The sequence below is a fragment of the Solanum verrucosum genome, unplaced genomic scaffold, assembly GCF_900185275.1.
Source record: "Solanum verrucosum unplaced genomic scaffold, falcon-dt-bn FXZP01000073.1, whole genome shotgun sequence".
NCBI classification, from domain to species: Eukaryota; Viridiplantae; Streptophyta; class Magnoliopsida; order Solanales; family Solanaceae; genus Solanum; species Solanum verrucosum.
The window spans coordinates 100899-120529 of NW_026020298.1; the positions used below are offsets into that span (position 1 = coordinate 100899).

Consider the following 19631-nt stretch of genomic DNA (forward strand, 5'->3'; position numbering starts at 1 on the left):
ACAGACACACTTCAAAAGTCCATCAGAAACACAAACATACTAATCACAATATTTCAGATAAACACAGAGTCAATCTCCATTCATTTAAATAGCTAAAATGGAAGGTTGCTCACAAATTTGATATGTCCCAACTTACACCTCAATTAAGAGGTAAAAACGGTCGAAGTCAATTTATAAAACTCAATGTGAGTTGAGGTCGATCCCACAGAGAATTTCTTTACATAAATAATTTCACTGTAATGTTTTACTCAAATGTCGTTATTATTTCCTAAAGAAACAATTACGGAAAGTAAAATGCGTTTAGCGATAAAGCGATGGAAACAAAGGTTGTTGACTGAGATCTAATTCAACAATTAACAAAATATCAGTTCTAAAGTTGTTTCGATAATTAAATAAAACTAGAATTGTGTTCCCCATAATGTTGCATCTAATGTTCTTCCGCAGTTGAGTTTCAGGCAATTTATCTCTACAAAATACAAGCGAGCTAACTCTATCTCAGATAATCTTTACGCAGGTCCTCTCTGTCCTAGAGTATTACAAGTTTTACCCTCGCTTACAATACTGTTAAAGTTCTTTTCTCTCAAACTCGAACTTTGATTCCATTTCGTCAGGCTAATTTAGCTTTTTCCTTACTATCATTTTTCTCTCGAACAAATGACAGATACATTCTCACTCCAATGCGTTCACTCATTAGAATACTTGAATAAAGAAAGCTAAATTATAATTTACAAATATAAATTACCTTTCACTCATTTTATGAAAATACATTTAAATTTACGTCATAGATCCCACAATCTCAGTTGTGGCATTTAGCTACTCATGATTTCACGTAAACTTACAGAAGTATATAATGAAAACTTGACAAGAAAATACTTACGAAAATAAGCAAATCGATAAGACTTTGATAATTCAAGAATCGGAAATCCAATTTTTAAACCTAATTCGATGTTAATCTTTAAAACCAAAAGCTAAGAATATTTGAAAACTTGTTCTTCGTTCCAGATAAGACGAGATAAAAACTAAAAATGACCTAATTAATTCAAATAAAGTGTTTTAAAAAAGAGTCCTACTCGAAGTAGGACTGAACTGTCGGACAATTCACAACTGCTTCTACGACTCGTCAAGGGCTTCATGGCCCGTGAAACCCTTTGTGGTGTTCACTTGCACTCACCCAAAACAAGTTCTTCAAAGCCTGTACACTAATTCATTACCATAGACACCACCACGACTTCTGACAATGACCACGGTCCGTGTAGTTGTCCGTGGTCTTCACTTGATCAATTCCCTCTTCAACTTTATATTTCCCCTTCACTGGATCAACACCACAGACACCACCACGACTCGTGACAATGACCATGGTCTGTGGTCTTTACTTGGTCAATTCCCTTTCCCACTTTTCATTGCCCATTCACTGGCTCATCTTCACGACTCTCACCACAGACCATTGTGAGGACCACGACCCGTGAGGTTGTTCATGGTCTTCACTTGGTTCAATTCTCATTCAGCTCCTCCAATCCTCATCACTCGTTCAACTATACAAGCATCTCCACGATCAGTAGTGAAGACCACGACCCGTGACGTCGTCCGTGGTCTTTACTTCCACGTTCACTGAATTTTCATCTTTTCTATCTTCTTTTACTTCCACCCATTTCACCTGTACAAACACTACCAAACACATTATATCCTCATAAATACACCCGATTCTAGTATAAATTCTTAGTTTTCAAGCATCAAATGTTCCAAGATTTCGTGGCAAATCATTATCCCACATAGTTTGAAATAAATGAAACTTGAAAATTAATTTCTATCGTGGTGGGTCAAAATTTGGTGTAAACAACTATCCCTCGTTTGAGTTGGATTGATGAAAGAAATTCGAGGCAAATGAAATTGACGAATTCAATTTTGACCGACCACATCTTCATTTTTTAGAAAAAGGATTTGGTACAAACTTTTGGAATTATGGCCGAACCCCGAATATGGGTTTCCTACATATCTCTGACAATATGAGAATTTAGGTCACTTGTAGTTTGATACACTTGTTTTAACGCACGATTCTGAAAAAATTCAGAAGCTATTTTGATATAGGACTATGGAGAGACCGGAATGCTCGAGAATAAGATTTGAGAAAGAATGTTGAATTACAGCTAAAGTTTCAATACTGATCCTGCCTACATATCCCTTAACTCAAGGAATCAGGCAGTTATAAGTTTGACTTGGTCGGTTGAAAAGGAAATCTCTTATGGTAAGATAACCTTCAGTATAGAAGAGCGACAAAGTAAGTCGAGTATGCTAAGATAACCTCTTAACCATGAATGTGGCTCGCTTCACACCCATACTTAGAACTTACACAGACATAATTTCCAAAACTCTTGGTGTATTGTCACTCAGATTGGAAAGTTGCCTCCGGTGAAAACCAAATTTTTCTAGATGCGAAACTGAAACCGATAGATCTAAGGAAAATTCTACATGCCTTCTGATAGGGGTATAGTTTAATTGTGGTGGAAGTCACTCCTCAGCTCACGTCCTATGAGTTTGATACTTCTCTTCGGACTATGTCCCAGTTTGTTGCAAAGAAAAAGTTCCATATTGTGCTGGATCTTTTTTGATGTCGTCCACACTCGTGGTTTATTTGAGAAATCATCCTCTTGGATGCTTTCGACAAATATTGAGATAAAATTCATCAGTATAAAATGTAATTTAAATGGAGAGATAGTGTCTTTACCGTGTCGGCACTTAGCTCCTCCTTTCAAATACTTGATGCCAGCTTTTTTCAATTTGACGCAGATCAAATAAAGCTTAGACCTCATTTTTTCAATACAATTCTTCAATGTACTTTTCTTTTTATATCAAAGTAATAAGAAATAGACTTCATGTAATATATTGATGGCTCTCTTGATGACGCTCTTCGAATGGAGACAATGATGATGACTTTCTTGTAACAGAATGTACATGATGCCTCACTGGGCAATGATAATTATAATGATTTTACTGCAATTGAATGAAGTCGGTGCCTCTCTGGGCAATGAAGATGATGCCTCACTTGGCAATGGCGATGATGATGACTTTTCAATACTGAATGAAAATAATGCCTTACTAGGGAGTGTCGGTGATGCCTTACTGGGCAATGAGATGAAGATGACTTTTTGGTGCTGAATAAATATAACGCATCACTGGGCAATGCCGATAATGATGACTTTAGTTGATGAAACAAATGCCTTACTAGGCAATATGATGAAGATGGTGCCTGACTGGGCAATGCAAATGATGATGACTTTCTGGTGCTGAATGAAGATAATGCCTCATTGTGAAATGCTGGTGATGCCTTACTGGGCAATGAGATAAAGATGACTTTCGGGAGTTGAATGAAGATATTGCCTTACTGGGCAATGGTGGTAATGCCTCACTGGGCAATGATATTATCTTGCTCAATAATACAACATGAATGAACCTCTAGGTAGTTGTATCATCTTATTAGGCAATACAATATAAATGACCCTCTGGGTAGTGGTACCATCTTATTCGACAATACAATATAAGTGACCCTTTGGGTGAAGATATTATCACACTCGATAATACGATGAATATCTGCCTGATATTTCTAGTTGCAGGGAAATGATAATATTGCTTTCTTCAAGTTTTCATTTTTTCCATCTTCGAACAATCGTATGTTCATTATGGATCTCACCTTGTTGCGAATTTGGGCAAAAAAATGTTACTCACATTTCAAATTCTTTCCCTGGTATCAAAACGTTAAAACTTTTTCTGCATCCATAGAAAAATACTTAGTTTTAAATGAACTAATTTGTGTCAATATCTCAGGTTGTCTGCTTCTTGTCTTGCTATCTTCGGTTAATTTCTCCGATCTCCTGCTTATATTGATAGATAAGACAACATTTTTGTGCAAAATATTTGAAACATATGGATAAAGCCTTTAAGAAAAAAAGAAAAAAAAAGGTTTTCAAAAACTACATTTTAAAAAGGTCACTGCCAAGTGCCATGTCACATCAAGCTTAATGAATACATTTGGGGTTGATTTTTTGAGATCTATCAGATAACTTGTTGGAAATATTCTGAAGATTGTTGAAGTTTGGGCGATCTGGCTCTTGAAATGTCGAAGATTCTTGAGGTTGACTTTCTGTCTCGCAATGGCGTTGTGGATCACTTGAAGTTACTTCCGAACTCCTGATCATGCTAGAGTTATTCGATGTTTTCTTAAACTTCTGATGAAGCCTGATGAAGTTTTTGAGGTCATCCCAAAAAAATTCTGTCCCAGTTAAATGTCTTGGCTTATTTTGAAATGTCGATAGATGACTCATGGAATTTTTGAGATTCTCTCCAAATATTTGTCTCAGTTGCAATTCTTAATGTATTTTTAGTCTTGACTTGTTGGGGAGATATTCTTCTTGAGAATTTTTGAGTTCCTCTTAAAAATTTACGACCCATTTTCTATAGTAAAAAATAGTAATCTTACGGGAGATTTGATGAACCATTGTGACGCCTACGTATCCCGTTGAGGTAGGAATCATGTCAAATGTAGTTCCACTCTTGAGGATTAACAAAAATAGGGAATTTCAACAAGGAAACGACTAAGGCCGACATGGGCCGCCTATGTATCTCATTCTATAGAATTCAGGTTGAACGTAGTTCAAGTACAAAGGAACACATTAAAAGGGTAGATGGGTGACCGAGGTCGACACAGGATGCCTACGTATCTCATTCTTGAGAATTAGGTTAGACATAGTTCATTACAAAGGGGAAAACATTCTAAACCATAAACGATTACAAGCAAATAATAGCGATTACAAGGAAAAGAGAGAAACACAGACCGTGCCTTCACACATAATATCTCTTGACAATATCTGAGTTGATCGGTCTTGTCCACTCTGTGCCATCCATCTCTGACAAGATCAGGGCACCTCTAAATAACACTTTGCGAACCAAGTAGGGTCCTTGCCAATTTAGTGCAAATTTCCCTTTGTACTCATCTTAGTGCGGGATGATGCGTTTGAGAACCAATTGAGCGATTTCAAATATCATGAATCTTACCCTTTTGTTGAAAGCACAAATCATTCTTTGTTGATATCGTTGGCCATGAAAAATGACAATCATCCTCTTCTCATTAATCAACGTTAAATGATCAATCTACTTGCAAACTCAATCAACATTACTCAATTCGGCTTCTTGGATGATTCTCAATGAAGGTATTTCAAGTTCGGCAGGTAGAACTGCTTTTGTTCCATATACTGACAGGTATGGAGTTGCTCCAATTGACGTTCTGACAGTCATACAGTAACCCAACAAAGCATATGACAACATCTCATGCCAACCTTTCTGATTGCCTATCATCTTCCTAAGAATCTTCTTGATGTTCTTGTTGGCGGCTTCTACAACTCCATTTATTTGGGGACGATAGGTGGTTGAGTTTCGATGAGTAATCTTGAATTGTTCACATATCTCTTTCATCAAATGACGGTTGAGATTTGCTCCATTGTTAGTAATGATGGATCCCGGTATCCCAAATCTACATAACGAATTGTCGGGGGCAAAATCAACCACAACTTTCTTGTCACTGATTTATACGAGGCTGCTTCCACCCACTTGGTAAAGTAATCAATGGCAACCAAAATGAATCTGTGTCCATTAGAAGCGGCAGACTTTATTGGACCAATGACCTCCATGCGGGAATCTACGACCAAATTGAACTCATGGCATTGAGTTCGTGAGGCAGTACTTGAATCAAATCCCCATGTATTTGACATTTATGACATTTTTGCACAAATTTGCAACAATCATGCTCCAGAGTCATCCAAAAATAACCGTCTCAAAGGATCTTCTTTGCCAAGGTTAGTCCATTTATATGAGTACCACAAACTCTAGCCTGTATCTATTCAAGAAGCTTCACAACGTCAATAACATCTACACATTTGAGAAGACCTAAATCTAGAGTCCTCATGTAAAGGATTTCCCCACTTGAAAAGAAATTATGAGCCCTACGACGTATCGATTTTCTCTGGTTGAACGTTTCATTCTCAGGATAAGTCCCGGTTTCCAAATACTTCTTTATGTCAAAATACCAAGGCAACCCATCTGGTTCCACTTCAACATGTGAACAATGAACATGACGCTTTTTTACCTCTATATCCAAGGAATCAATATAATTTGTATCTGGATGTTTGATCATTGAGGCATTGGTGGCAAGAGCATTTTCCAAATCATTTTGCATCTTGGGAGTGTGTCTGAATTCAATCTTGCGGAATCTTTTGCACAACTGTTGTATCAACTGCACATATGGTGTGATCCTTGGATTCTTTATGACCGATTCTCTTTGAACTTGATGAATTAGCAAATCCGAATCTCCAATTACCAACAACTCATAGACGTTCATATCGATAGCCATTTTCAAATCAAGAATGAAAGCTTCATATTCAGCCATGTTATTTGTGCAATTGAATCGGAGTTTAGCTGCCATAGGATAATGTTGACCAGATTCGGTTACTAGGACTACTCCAATACCATTTCCTTGGTGGTTCGCCACTCCATCAAAGAATACCCTCCAACCTGGGTATGCCTAAAAAATGTCTTCTCTCACAAATGCTATTCTTCCTTAGGGAAGCAAGTTTTAAGCGGTTCATACTCTTCATTAACTTGATTCTCGTGAGGTGATCAACTAAGGCTTGTGATTTTATTGCCTTTTGTGGCACATACACAATATCAAACTAGCTCAAAATCATTTGCCATCTAGCTAACTTTCCGATCGGCATCGCTTTCTGAATAATATACTTCAATGGGTCCATCCTGGATATGAGGTATGTGGTATATGAAGATAAATAATGTCCCAAATTCTGAGTGAATTTCTTGCTCAAGTAGAAGATGACTCACTCCTTCTTACCAGTTTCATCATGTTGACCAAGCACACATCCAAATGCATTATTCGAGACATATAGATACAGTAACAATGGACTTCCTTCTCGTGGAGGAACCAACACCAGTGGATTGGACAAGTAATATATGCTTGATGGCATCAAAAGCAGTTTGACATTCCTCAATCCACTTGGTCAGCGCATTTTTTTTCAACAACTTAAAGATGGGCACATAAACCACAGTGGATTGAGCTATGAACCGGCTAATATAGTTCAATCTTCCTAGGAAACTCATGATCTCTTTCTTAGTCTTCGGAGGAGGTAACTCTTGAATTGCTTTCTTAGTATTCGGAAATGGAAAATTATCCTTTCGGCTAGCTTTGTTAAGAACCCTATAATCAACATAAATTCTCATCTTTTTGTCCTTTTTAGCAACTGGAACAATGTTCGCTAGTCAGGTAGGATATTGCGTCACTTTTACAGCTTTGGACTCAATTTTCTTGGTAATCTCTTCCTTGATTTTCAAACTCAACTCCATCTTGAACTTCCGAGTTTTCTGTTACACCGGACTAAAATTTGGATTAATCGGCAATTTGTGAGAAACAATGTTTTTACTCCATCATGGCATATTATTATAAGACCAAGAAAATGTGTCGATATACTCTTTAAGCAAACATAAAATATCCTTTCTTTGAGCTTGAGTCAAGTGAACACTGATTCTCACTTCTTTGACACATTCTTAATTTCCTAAATTCATGGTTTCTGTTTCCTCCAGATTTGGCTTATGTTGGTTCTCAAATTGTCTAAAGTTCTGGCTGATATGCTCAGGTGTCTCGATCTCCTCCTCATAGTCCTCGCACTCAGCATCATCTACCTAATTTTGTTTATTCAGGTTGTGAAATGACATCATGTTGGCAGATTTTAAATTATTAGTACTGAAATCATAAATAAACATAGTTAGATAAGTAAGATGTAAGCAGAAAAGTAAATAAACAAATATTTCAATATGAGAGGCTTTCATTTATATTGAAAAAAAGTACAAACTTTGGCCATGACCAAGGGTCAATTTTTCGTTTTAAAATATCACGGGAGAATTTAAAATTCAATCAAGTAAAATTGCATAAAGGGTGGGTCTCGAACCTCTTTCGGATTACTACCGATTTTTAAAGCAAACATAAAAATATGTCTTTCTACCAAGACGAGTGGGGAATCAGGAGTGATGTGGAGGTCCAATTTGGCACTTGTTCCTTTGGTTCAATATCACGAATGTCCGATGTCTCGGTCACCTCCTCGAAGATTACATCAACTTATTTGAAAAGATTCCAGATTCCTTTTCCAAGACCGCCATCATTGACATACTCCCGCACTGGAAATGACTGATATAAGTGAGGTATTGGCCTGGCCAACGCCTGATCAACATTCTTGCTCATCACTTTTGCCTCAGTATCTTCAGTTGGGATAGGCTCGATGATTCCATGAAAGTACTTCCCGAATCCAAAACCTAGTTCAAAACCACTTTTGAGCATGACAATGGCTATACTCTTATAGATAGAAGGCATAGGGAATTGTGGAGCCAAATCATCTCATGTGGCATTCACTAGCTCTACCGTGTAGAAGCCACAACCTATAGAGACCTCATCAACAATTAATGTATAACCATTGGAATGGCTTCTCTCATCATGAAAGACCAATTCGTTGTCCTTCCATACTAATTTTATCAGCTGATGGAGGGTAGAAGGCACTACCCCGACCATATGGATCCATGGTCTCCCCAATAGCAAGTTCTAGCTAGTGTTGATATCCATTACCTGAAATCTTCACGACCTAGGGGTACACCCTAGATATAACATGGCGTATAGAACCCCAAAAGAACTCCATACAAGCCACTTAGCTCTCATAAAATAAGAAATAGAACAATAAGAGTAAAACAACATTTCAAGTCCAAACATTTTTATAAAGAAAAGCAGAAGTCTAAACTCATGTCTCATCATAGCCATCTACCATAATAGTATGAAATTGGGCCTAGCCCATACGTCATGTCCAAGAGAGAAAATACATGGAAGAAAGTGAAAACAATAAACTTCGTCCTCAAAGCATATGGACTCACCAAAGCTCAGAAAATCTCAAGTCAAATTTTAGCCACGAAATTCGGAACCTTGACTGACGGACCATACATTTTGGGGAAATGTAGGCAAGAGTATGCTTTAGTATAAAACAATGTACCAAGTATGATAGAAATGCATAAAATATCTAAAAACATGCAAAAAAGGACATTTCATTTCATGACATGCAGTTGACCAAACTAAAACATAATATGAAAGAGTTATAAAACATAAGTCATAAATCATGGTCAATGCAAGCTAAATTCTTCTTTAAAACCTTTGAATTCATATGTGATACTCCTTGAGTAACCTTAGTTCATTATTACTAGTGGGGAATCAACCTTAACTGACATTGAGACCATGTGAGCTATAACATGATCCCCCGGTGTCTCCCATACCGAAAATGGTTGTTCTACTTGCCTAAGGTAGAACCATGAACTTCTACCTTAAGTGGATATACTAGCTAATCAACCTATGGGGGAACATAGTTAAGGGATACAGAGATTGCTACTAGAAACCTGGCCTCTTCTACATGCGAGCTTTCATATCAAGAGATTGTTTCTAGAAACCCTGCCTCTAATACGGGAGAGCTTCCATTGCACTATCAATATCCACTCGGTGCTAAGCATAAATCCCACGGAAAATTTAATAAGTATTGACTTATCTCATAACCCATGGAAGGTGCCCTTGGACAACCAATTCAAGCTAGTTCATTAAGATAGCTCTTACTCTTTGATTCAATTAGGTGAGAAAGACTTTCAACCTAAGAATCCTTTATTTGTGAGAAAGCCTTTCACATCATGTTACTTAAGTGTTTAAGAGAATATCCTTTCAACAACACAACAACAACATCATCATATGACACTTTACTCTCAAAGCACCCTTAAAACATTCACATAGATTTGATAAGGAAATGGACAAGTCCATAATTTACTTCCTTGAGGTCAAAACCCACTTTCAATCATCAACTCTTAGAAAACATAGGTTAGATATGGATTTCATCATAAATTCATGTAAAACTAGTAATACATGCTCAATTTCATAAAACTCTTCCTTGAAGTTCAAAATCCCAGAACATACAGTTCATAACTTGTAAACATGGGGATTACATGGGTTCATGGGGTAATTCATCATAAAAGAATTATAGTTCATCAATTCGTGCATAGAAGATCATAATTCAATCATTTAAATCAATCATGAAAGGAACGCATGCGAAATTAATAAAATCGTAACTCAATTGGGGAATTCTAATCTTTGAAATTGAGGAAATTTGGGAACTCCATGGATCAAAGGAATCCAAACACTATCGTACCTCAAAGCCCAAAGCTTAAATTCAATGGAGGAATGGGTGAGTTTTAGAGTAAAAATGACTTATATAGGGGTCCTAGGCTTAGGAAAAATTACATAGCTTTAGTCTTATTAAAACCCAAAATGACAAATTAACCCCTAACTTACAGTGCACTGTCCATCTCCACGAGAGGCTCCACGAGCCCTGGTCCTCCTTGTGGTCTTGGACCAGTAGCTAAGCATCCCCTCCCTTAACCCCTAAAAACTAAGTCACCACCATGAGCCTTCCTACGACCAGTGATAGCCTTCACGAGCCGTGAAATGGTTCGTGTGGAGGGGGCTATTTTGGGCAGATTTCACCTAGCCACTACCTAGCCCACCACGAACCTTACCACGAGTTGTGGTCCTCACCACTAGCCGTGAAGGTGGTCATGGGAAGGTGGGCTATGTCTAGGGAAGATTGGGTTTCCCTAGCCTTCTTCCTTGGCTCTTGCCCTCTTCCTTGGCTCTTGCCCTCACACTTAGCCGTAGTTGAGTCTGCTAGATTCCGAGGTGTTACATTATCTCTCCCTTGGGAACATTCGTCCTCGAATGAGATTATAGATACCTTTCTAATGGAAATGACTCAAGACTAGCAGCCCATCATGCATGCAACTCATCATAATTCACACAACCAAGGACGAAACATCAACTCCAAGTTAAACATACTCAATGCATCATAAGGAAGGTAGGAACTACATCTAGAAACCCAATATGCAAGAAATTATTGCTCAAGTTCAAGGAGGAACTACCTCCTCCAAGCTAAAAGCATGCTCAACACAATCTCATGGAGCTCATATGTAATTTACTCTAAAAAAACATAGCTAAAGCATGTTCATCAATTCATCACATGAAGTCTATAGGCAACTCATATTCAATGCACAACATCATGAGGAAAATCAATCATATAAACTCATTTTCTTTCAAAACACAAGTTTTTCATGAACATGCATAACATAAGGAAATCATGGAAACAAATAAAAACACATTACTCCCAAAACAAAGGACAAACCAAGAAGAACTAATTACCTCAAGCTAGAGTAGGAGTAGAAGGAAATAGATGAGGACATCAGGACATCATATCGGCCTCGGCCTCCCAAGTAGCACCCTCAACTAAATGATTCCTTAACAACACTTTTACGGAAGCTACTTCATTGTTTCTCAACTTGCTAACTTGCCGGTCTAAAATCTCAACCGGAAGATCCTCATATAAAAGACTTTCATCAACTCCCAACCCTTCTAAGGGAACTATGGATGTTGGATGTCCAAAACATTTCTTAAGCATAGAGACTTGGAAAATCGGATGCACCGATGCCAACTCATTAGAAAAATCAAGTTCATAAGAAACTTTATCAACACGTTTCAAATCTTATATAGGCCTACAAAATGGGGACTAAGTTTCCTTACCAAACGTCATTACACCCTTCATAGGTGAAATTTTCAAATAAACCCAATCATGAACCTCAAATACAAGATCCCTTCTTCTAACATTGGCATATGACTTTTTTCGACTTTGAGCCTTTTTCAACCTTTCTCTAATAACTCAAACATTCTCAATTGCCTCATGAACTAACTCGGGACCTATCAAAGCAACTCCACCCACCTCAAACCAACCTATAGGAGATCTACACCTCCTACTATAAAGAGCCTGAAATGGAGCCATACCAATACTCGAGTGAATGCTATTATTATAGGCTAATTCAATCAATGGCAAATGGTCATCCCAATTACCCTTAAATCAATCACATAAGCTCTCAACATATCTTCCAAAGTTTGGATAGTATGCTCTGCTTGCCCATCGGTTTGGGGATGTAAATCCGTACTAAGCTTAATGTTAGTGCCATGACCCTTTTGGAAATACTTCCAAAATTGAGTACCACGATCAGAAATAATGGGCAAGGGCACTCTATGCAACCTTAACATTTCTCTCAAATACAACTTGTCATAATTCTCCACTGAATAGGAAACCTTGACGGGAATAAAATGAGCTGACTTAGTCATCCAATCTACTATTACCCAAATTGAATCATGTTGTCGCCGAGTGTGTGGCAACCTTACTATGAAGTCCATATTCAAGTCTTCCCACTTTCAAGTAGGAATAGCAATGTCTTGGGAAAAACTTCCCGATCTTCAATGCTCAACTTTCACTTTTTGACAATTAGGACACTTAGCCACAAATTCCGCAATATCTTTTTTCTTCCCATTCCACCAATAGACTTCCCGCAAGTCACGGTACATCTTGGTGGCTCCTGAGTTGATGAAATACCGAGAACTATGGGCTTTCGATAAGATTTTATCCCTCAAGTCATCAACATTTGTAACACACAAGCGGCCTTGATATCTAAGTATCCTATCTCTCCTTTCGGAGAAAGCCTCAACGGATTTCTTAGGCACTGCTTCTTTTAATCTAACCAAAATTGGATGAAGATCTTGCTTAGCTTTCACATCCGCCACAAAAGATGATTCAAACCCATTGTGAACCATAACACCACCTTTGGTGGAGTCCACTACTTGAACACCTAATCGGGCCAATATATGAACATCTCAACCCAACTCTTTCTTTTATTCTTCAACATGAGCAACACTACCCATAGATAACCGACTAAGAGCATCCGCTACCACATTAGCTTTACCGGGGTGATAAAGAACACTCATGTCATAATCTTTCAACAACTCAAGCAACCTTCTTTTGCGAAGATTCAAATCCTTTTTGTTAAGCACATATTGCAAACTCTTATGGTCGGTGAAAACATCAACATGAACACCATACAAATAATGCCTCCAAATCTTTAAGGAAAAAATAACCGCCTCTAATTCAAGGTCATGGGTAGGGTAATTCTTCTCATGGATCTTAAGTTGCCTTGAATCATAGGCAATGACTTTCCCATTTTTCATAAGCACACACCCTAACCCAATTCTCGAGGCGTCATAATAAACCACAAAACCATCCGTCCCTTCCGGTAAGGTCAACACTAGAGCGGAAGTAAGTCTATCCTTTAACTCTTGAAAACTCTTCTCACAAGGTTCTGACAATATGAACTTAGCCTTATTTTGAGTCAAGGCCGTCAAATGAGAGGCAATTGAAGAGATCCCATCCACAAACCTTTTATAGTAACTGGCCAAACCCAAAAAACATCTAATATCCGAATGAGTTAGAGGTCTAGGCCAACTCTTAACCTCATCCGTCTTCTTAGGATCTACCTCAATACCTTTACTTGACACAATATGACCAAGAAAAGCTATTTACCTTAACCAAAATTCACATTTGCTAAATTTTGCATAGAGTCATTGTTCCTTGAGAACTTGCAACACAATCCTGAAATGATCAATATGCTCATTCTCACTTCTGGAATAAATCAATATATCATCAATGAACACAATTACAAACATATTGTCTAAACACCATATTCATCAAATCCACAAATGCCATCGAAGCATTAGTAAACCCAAACGACATTACCGAAAAACTCATAATGACCATACCGAGTTCGAAATACTATCTTTGGAATATCATCTTCTTTCACCCTCAATTGGTGATAGCCCGACCTTAGTTCAATCTTAGAGAAATAACTCGCCCCTTGAAGTTGGTCAAATAAATCATCTATATTTGGAAAAGGATACTTATTCTTAATGGTCACCTTATTCAACCGACGATAGTCAATACACATACGAAGAGAACTATCTTTCTTCCTAACAAACAAAACTAGAGCACCCCATGGAGAGATACTCGATTGGATGAAACCCTTATCCAACAAATATTTCAATTGTTCTGTCAACTCTTTAAGTTCTGTCGGAGCCATTCTATAAGGAGGAATAAAAATAGGTTACGTCTATGGGAAAAGGTCAATACCGAAGTCTATTTCCCTCTGGGCAGGAATACCAGGCAAATCATCCAGGAACACTTCCAGAAACTCATTTACAATGGGGATCGACTAAAGAGTAAGGGTTTCAGAATCTATATCCCGCACCCTAACAAGATGGTAAATGCAATCCTTATAAATCATCTTTCTAGATTTAAGACATGAGAGAAATTGACCCTTAGGCATAGAATTTCCCCCCTTCCACTCTAGGATAGGCTCATTCGGGAACTGAACCTTGACTACACGAGTCCTACAATAAATAGAAGCATAAAGGATAACATCAAAGTCTAACATATCAAGCTCTACGAAATTAACAAGAGTAACTCTATGGGATAAGCAAATGGGATATCTTCTATAGACCCTCTTAGCCACCACAAAATCACCAACAAAGTAGAGACAGAAAAAGGTTCTAACAACACGTCATGGAGCACATCAAATCTCATAGCCACATATGGCATCACAAAAGACAAGGTAGCATCGAGATCAAGCAAAGCATATACATCTATTTGGGAAACTTTTAACATACCGGTAACCACGTCCGGAGAACCCTCTTGTTCACCTTTAGGTCTTGAGTGCATAGAATCGGTTTTGCTTAGGAGCATTGGAACCCGAACCACTAGAAGGAGCTTGCTCGCCCTCTCTTCCTCTAACCGTAAGCATTGGGTAATCCCTAATTTTGTGACCATTTTTACCAAAACCATAGAAACCATCTGTGCCGACTATACACTTACCTTCATGCTTCCTTCCACACTTAGTGCAATTAGACATAGGTAATGAAGATCCCCTGCCATTACCTCCTTAAGGCTTAGGGTTTGACACCCTATCTTTGTTGAACTTAGGAGGAGCATTGCCGAAATCTAGAAGGACTGATAAGAATGTACACTATCAAAGATACTTCATCCAATACTAAGCATCAACGATCGTTCAGTTGTAATATAACCCAATTAGTGAGTTCGAGTCGAGTCCTAAGGGAGTGGTTCCTACTCAACAATCAATAGAAAAGCATAAATATGCTCAAGTTAATCATAGCTAAAGACATTTATGAAGAAAAACATAATTCAAGTTTAGGGTGACACAATTGTCAAATATCAAAAGGGGTTTTGTATTAAATTATCAACTAAAACAACAAATAACACGAAAATATGAATATGAAGATGGGATTCTTGGGATGTGATTGGATTATGGGCATAGGTAAAGAACCGCGTAATTGCAATTAATAGCAAACAAATGCAAATCAGTGAATAAGCTAGACTTTAGTGGCGACAACCTTTCTCTCAAACAATTTACCCCGAATCAAATTGGTTTCTCTCGAACACCAATAAGCAGCAATGAAGCATAGCCTTCACTTTAGTCCATTCACTCTCTCGAGATGAATGTGTGTAAAAGGGTTTAGGATTCACTCTCTCAAGCTGAACCTATGACAACCCAATGCCCACAGACCATTGATTCAGTAATCTAGGTTTTAAGACCTCTCTCTCGAGGAAGCCAAAAAACATGAAGTTAACATTGTATTTGCAACTACAACCTATTAAATTCAATCGCGATTACTGAGCGAAATCACTTTTAAACAACAAATAAACTATCAATTAACAATACGCAGCAATTAAATCAACCCAAATCACATAATCACACCCCAAGAATTGGGGTTTTAGCTCGACATAGTAAAAAGGGAAAAATAGTTACCAAGTTGTGTTTCCATCAACTGGGTAGGATTGATATAGTCTTTATAAAGGTCTAAGATGAAGAATCTTCAACACCCACTTCCAATTTCTTAGAAATGGAAATCTTCAAATCTTCAAAGTTAAGGAAATATTGTCTCTCTATTCAGTTCTAAGCTTTAAACTTCAGAAACTGAATTATAATATGATTCAACAAAAGATAAGATACTAATCAAAAAATTTAAAAAAGTATTTATAGTTGTTAAAAATTGTGCTGCAAAGGTCCAGTCGGCGCAGTTAGTCGGATCGCCGATCCAATCGGCGATCCGCCCTTTGGTCATTTTCATCGCCGTTTTGCTTTTGCCTTCAGCATCTTTAGGTTCTATAACTTTGGGTGATATGACACTACATCGTGGAAATGTTTGGTAACTCGTCGACTGCTCCTTTCTCTTGCCGACTAGGTTTTCTCCTTCAGGGCTTGGCACTCTAGAACAATAAGCGAGACCCTGGCCGTTCGGCGACTCGCCTAATGGGTTAAGCGATCCTCCGGCCTTCTTTCCTTCATTCTTTCAGCTGCCTTGTTCCTTTTTGCTCAATAGTGTCCATGCTTTGTCCCTCAATCCAAATACCTAAAATTCAAGGATTTACATCAGTTATTGGAACAAAATATGCATTTGAGGACACTAAATCTATTTAAATAAAGCCCTAAATGAGTCCAAATTATGGACTCATCAACACCCCAACTTAAAATTTTTCTTGTCGTCAAGTAAAACTCAAGTTCAGCTGTTCAAAAAGGATGTCTCAAACAGTGCTACACAAGATTCAATCATGAATGCACACAAAAACACTCAACTTACTCATGCAAGGATCAATTGTGCACTCAAAGAGTCAAGTTAGGACTCACCAATATCAAAGAATCTCAAGCTCACAATACTTGCTTCAAATGCAAGTTCAAGCTCAACAAAGGTACTCAAATGCCTTCACACAAAGAAGGATTCCATATTCACACACAGTGGTTCAACAATTTAAAGTTCCGGAATCAAATGCAACGCTCACACTCACAAAGATGAAAACAATGTATGACTTCACCCAAAGGTTTGCCCGTATTTTCCAATCAACATTTGCTTCAACTCACTTAACATCAAAAAGGTCTTTTCAAGGTTTCTAACTGGGCTGAGTGCCAAGGTATGGTCATTTAGGCTCAATGGCTATAGTCCTCATGAAATGTGGTGTGAACAAAACTTCCTTTCCTTTTCTTTCTCATTTTTATTCGTGATCACAAGTCATCCCATTATTCACTTTGTATGGATTGTTGGAAACCCCATTTCTTTTTGCATTTTCACACTTTATTCCACAACTTTTTCTTTTTCATTGCTTTTTCTCTCTCTTTTTTTAAATGGAGGGGTTCCATTTTTTTCAAAACATGGGCAAAAGAGACTTCTTTGCATTTTCTTGATTCACCTTTTCTTTTTACCACACCCCCAACTTAGGCTTTTGGCCTAAGTTGGCTATTCAAACAGACCACAAATCATGAGGATTATGAGTAATGGATCAAGAAAAGTTATGTTTCCATCATGTTTTTTCCAAGAAAAGGTTAAGGCTCAAAGGGGTGTTCAAAGGGGTTTTACAAACTCACAAGGTAGGCCACAAAAAGCGATATAATGTCAAATTGTTTCACACTCTTCAAAGTTGCCTAAGATCATCTCAAGAGTTCACATGACTTAGTCAACCCGACCAATTGGGCAAATTCTAGGTGTCATCGCACATGGTTCACGATAAGCTCATCACACAAGGCATTGACACCAAAGTCAAACAAGAATCCACACTTTCGCTAGTGTGCAATTTTCATCACAAGAGACTCAATTCTATACTTGGTTAGTCACAGCGAGATGCAAAGACTTCACATATTGTCTATGCAACTTCATTTGGTCTCATCGTAGCCGCACATTCATTTTTGTTCGATTATGAGCACTATTTAAGTCATCGATATCAATCAAAACCGACACTCAAATTTGAAAAAGAACAACCACATTCAACACAAACAAGAGGTGGCAAATTTTTTTTGGAAGGGTCAAAAATCATTTACATTTAAAACAAGGAGCCACAAGCTCAATCATCTACAAAAAAAGTGTAAAGACAATTTTAGCTCAAGACTCAATATATAAACAAAACCAATATTCACAAAAGGTCACACAAAAGGTGTTCCTCACCCCACCACAAATAAAGTCATTTGTCCTCAAATGTGAACAAAAATATCCAAAAGTTAAAATAAAGTAAGACAGAGAGGGAGGTAAAAAGGTGATTCTGTCTACACAGTCGCTCCATCTGTCTAGGCATCAGTGCCCAGTGCATTAGTCTAGACTTGGGCATCAGTGACTAGAGTCACCTCAGAAGGAATAGTAGTACCAGATCCACTAGGAGCTGCCAAAGGTGTATCCGCCAAAGAAGCCTACACAACTTCATCTACCATGGCCTCCTCAGTCTCAGTAAGGCCCTCATATGAAGCTTCCTCAGCCACCTCGAGCATCTCCACATCAGTCTCTGCCTCAGACTAAGGATCAACTACTTTCTCAACTCTAATCTCATCTCCGGTGGTAGTTGGAGGCATATCTGGTACATCCAGAATCATCGCCATCCCAAATATAATGGACATCTCAGTGGACTTCAGCCGATCCACGTCACTCCTCAACACAATAATAGCTACCTTTAACGCCGTCACCACCTCGGTGGCCCCTTGGCCACGCTCACACACCACTATCTTAGCCGCAAGGGCGTCAATGGTAGTGCTCAAGGGTGTCACAACTTCAGCCAGGGCAGTCTGAATCATGCCCTAAATGGAGGCCTCGAGTCTGGCAGCCCGACGATCCGCAAAATGGGCAAGCTACCCTATCCGGAGTAATGAAGCCTGAGTGATCGGGGCTCAGGAGACAGAAGCAGCAGCAGGTCTAGGAGGCAGTGCAGCAGCAAAAGAACTAGGGATATCAGAAGGGACAACACAATAAGTAACTGAAGGCCCAAGGGCCGGAGTAGGCAAAGATGCCTCTGCAGGTACTGAGTCTATGTCTACAATCGGGGGAGTGTCCATCGGGGATGGCTTTTTCTTCTTCTCCAGCTCATGTTTCAAATATTATGCCTCGATCCTCCGGATATCAGTAGAGGATGTGGGAATCACTTCCACATTCTTCTTTGCATCCGTATGGACCCGAGCCCGTCTGCATAGCTCGGTGATTAATACCGAAAATAAGAGTGAGGTCTGGCATTGCTTGTACCTCATGACCATCTCCTATGCTATAATTATCCCCAAATTAAGCCTCGTCTCATCAATGATTTAACCCAAACATGCTACCTTGGCATGCCGGAGAATCGACTCGTTCTGGGATGGCATAATAGTACTGCTGATGAAGCCAAACCAGAACCTTGCAGCTATGTTTAGATCTTTCTTCTCGCTAGGTGCTCCAACTTCAAGCCATTTGGGGGCACCGTCTAATATGAGAGGAGCTAACCACTTCTTCATATTTTCTAATATGGTAGTCCGGATCATGTGTTAGCAGTCGTCATCAATATCATCAGGACAATCCAGGAAAACATTGATAGCCTCACTATCACACTTGACCTTCTTTCCCCAAACCACTACATAACCAACCGGTTTAAATGCAGCTACTTGCTTCTTTTGCTGAGGTATCAAGGTTCCATAAGCAGCATAGAACTCTTGGACCCAATTAGGAATGTAAGGGTCATGGGGCTTGGTGAAGATCTGGAATTTATGAGCCTTCAGACAACTCATTATCTCTGGGTACCTGTCAATGACCACATCCGTGGACAGAC

At 38.6% G+C, this 19631-nt stretch overlaps 2 protein-coding genes across 2 annotated transcripts; both read right to left on the minus strand.

Moving 5' to 3' along the window:
* Positions 1 to 5154: 5154 nt before the first annotated feature.
* LOC125834785 (uncharacterized) lies at positions 5155 to 5759 on the minus strand. Its single transcript, XM_049513937.1, has 2 exons — positions 5581 to 5759; positions 5155 to 5521 (listed from the first exon to the last, which is right to left on the minus strand). The coding sequence occupies exons 1-2, from the start codon at positions 5757 to 5759 to the stop codon at positions 5155 to 5157; spliced, it is 546 nt and encodes a 181-aa protein (XP_049369894.1).
* Positions 5760 to 5884: 125 nt separating this feature from the next.
* LOC125834787 (uncharacterized) lies at positions 5885 to 6433 on the minus strand. The gene has a single exon (XM_049513938.1). It carries the CDS (start codon positions 6431 to 6433, stop codon positions 5885 to 5887), a length of 549 nt encoding a protein of 182 aa, XP_049369895.1.
* Between the last annotated feature and the right edge of the window lie 13198 nt (positions 6434 to 19631).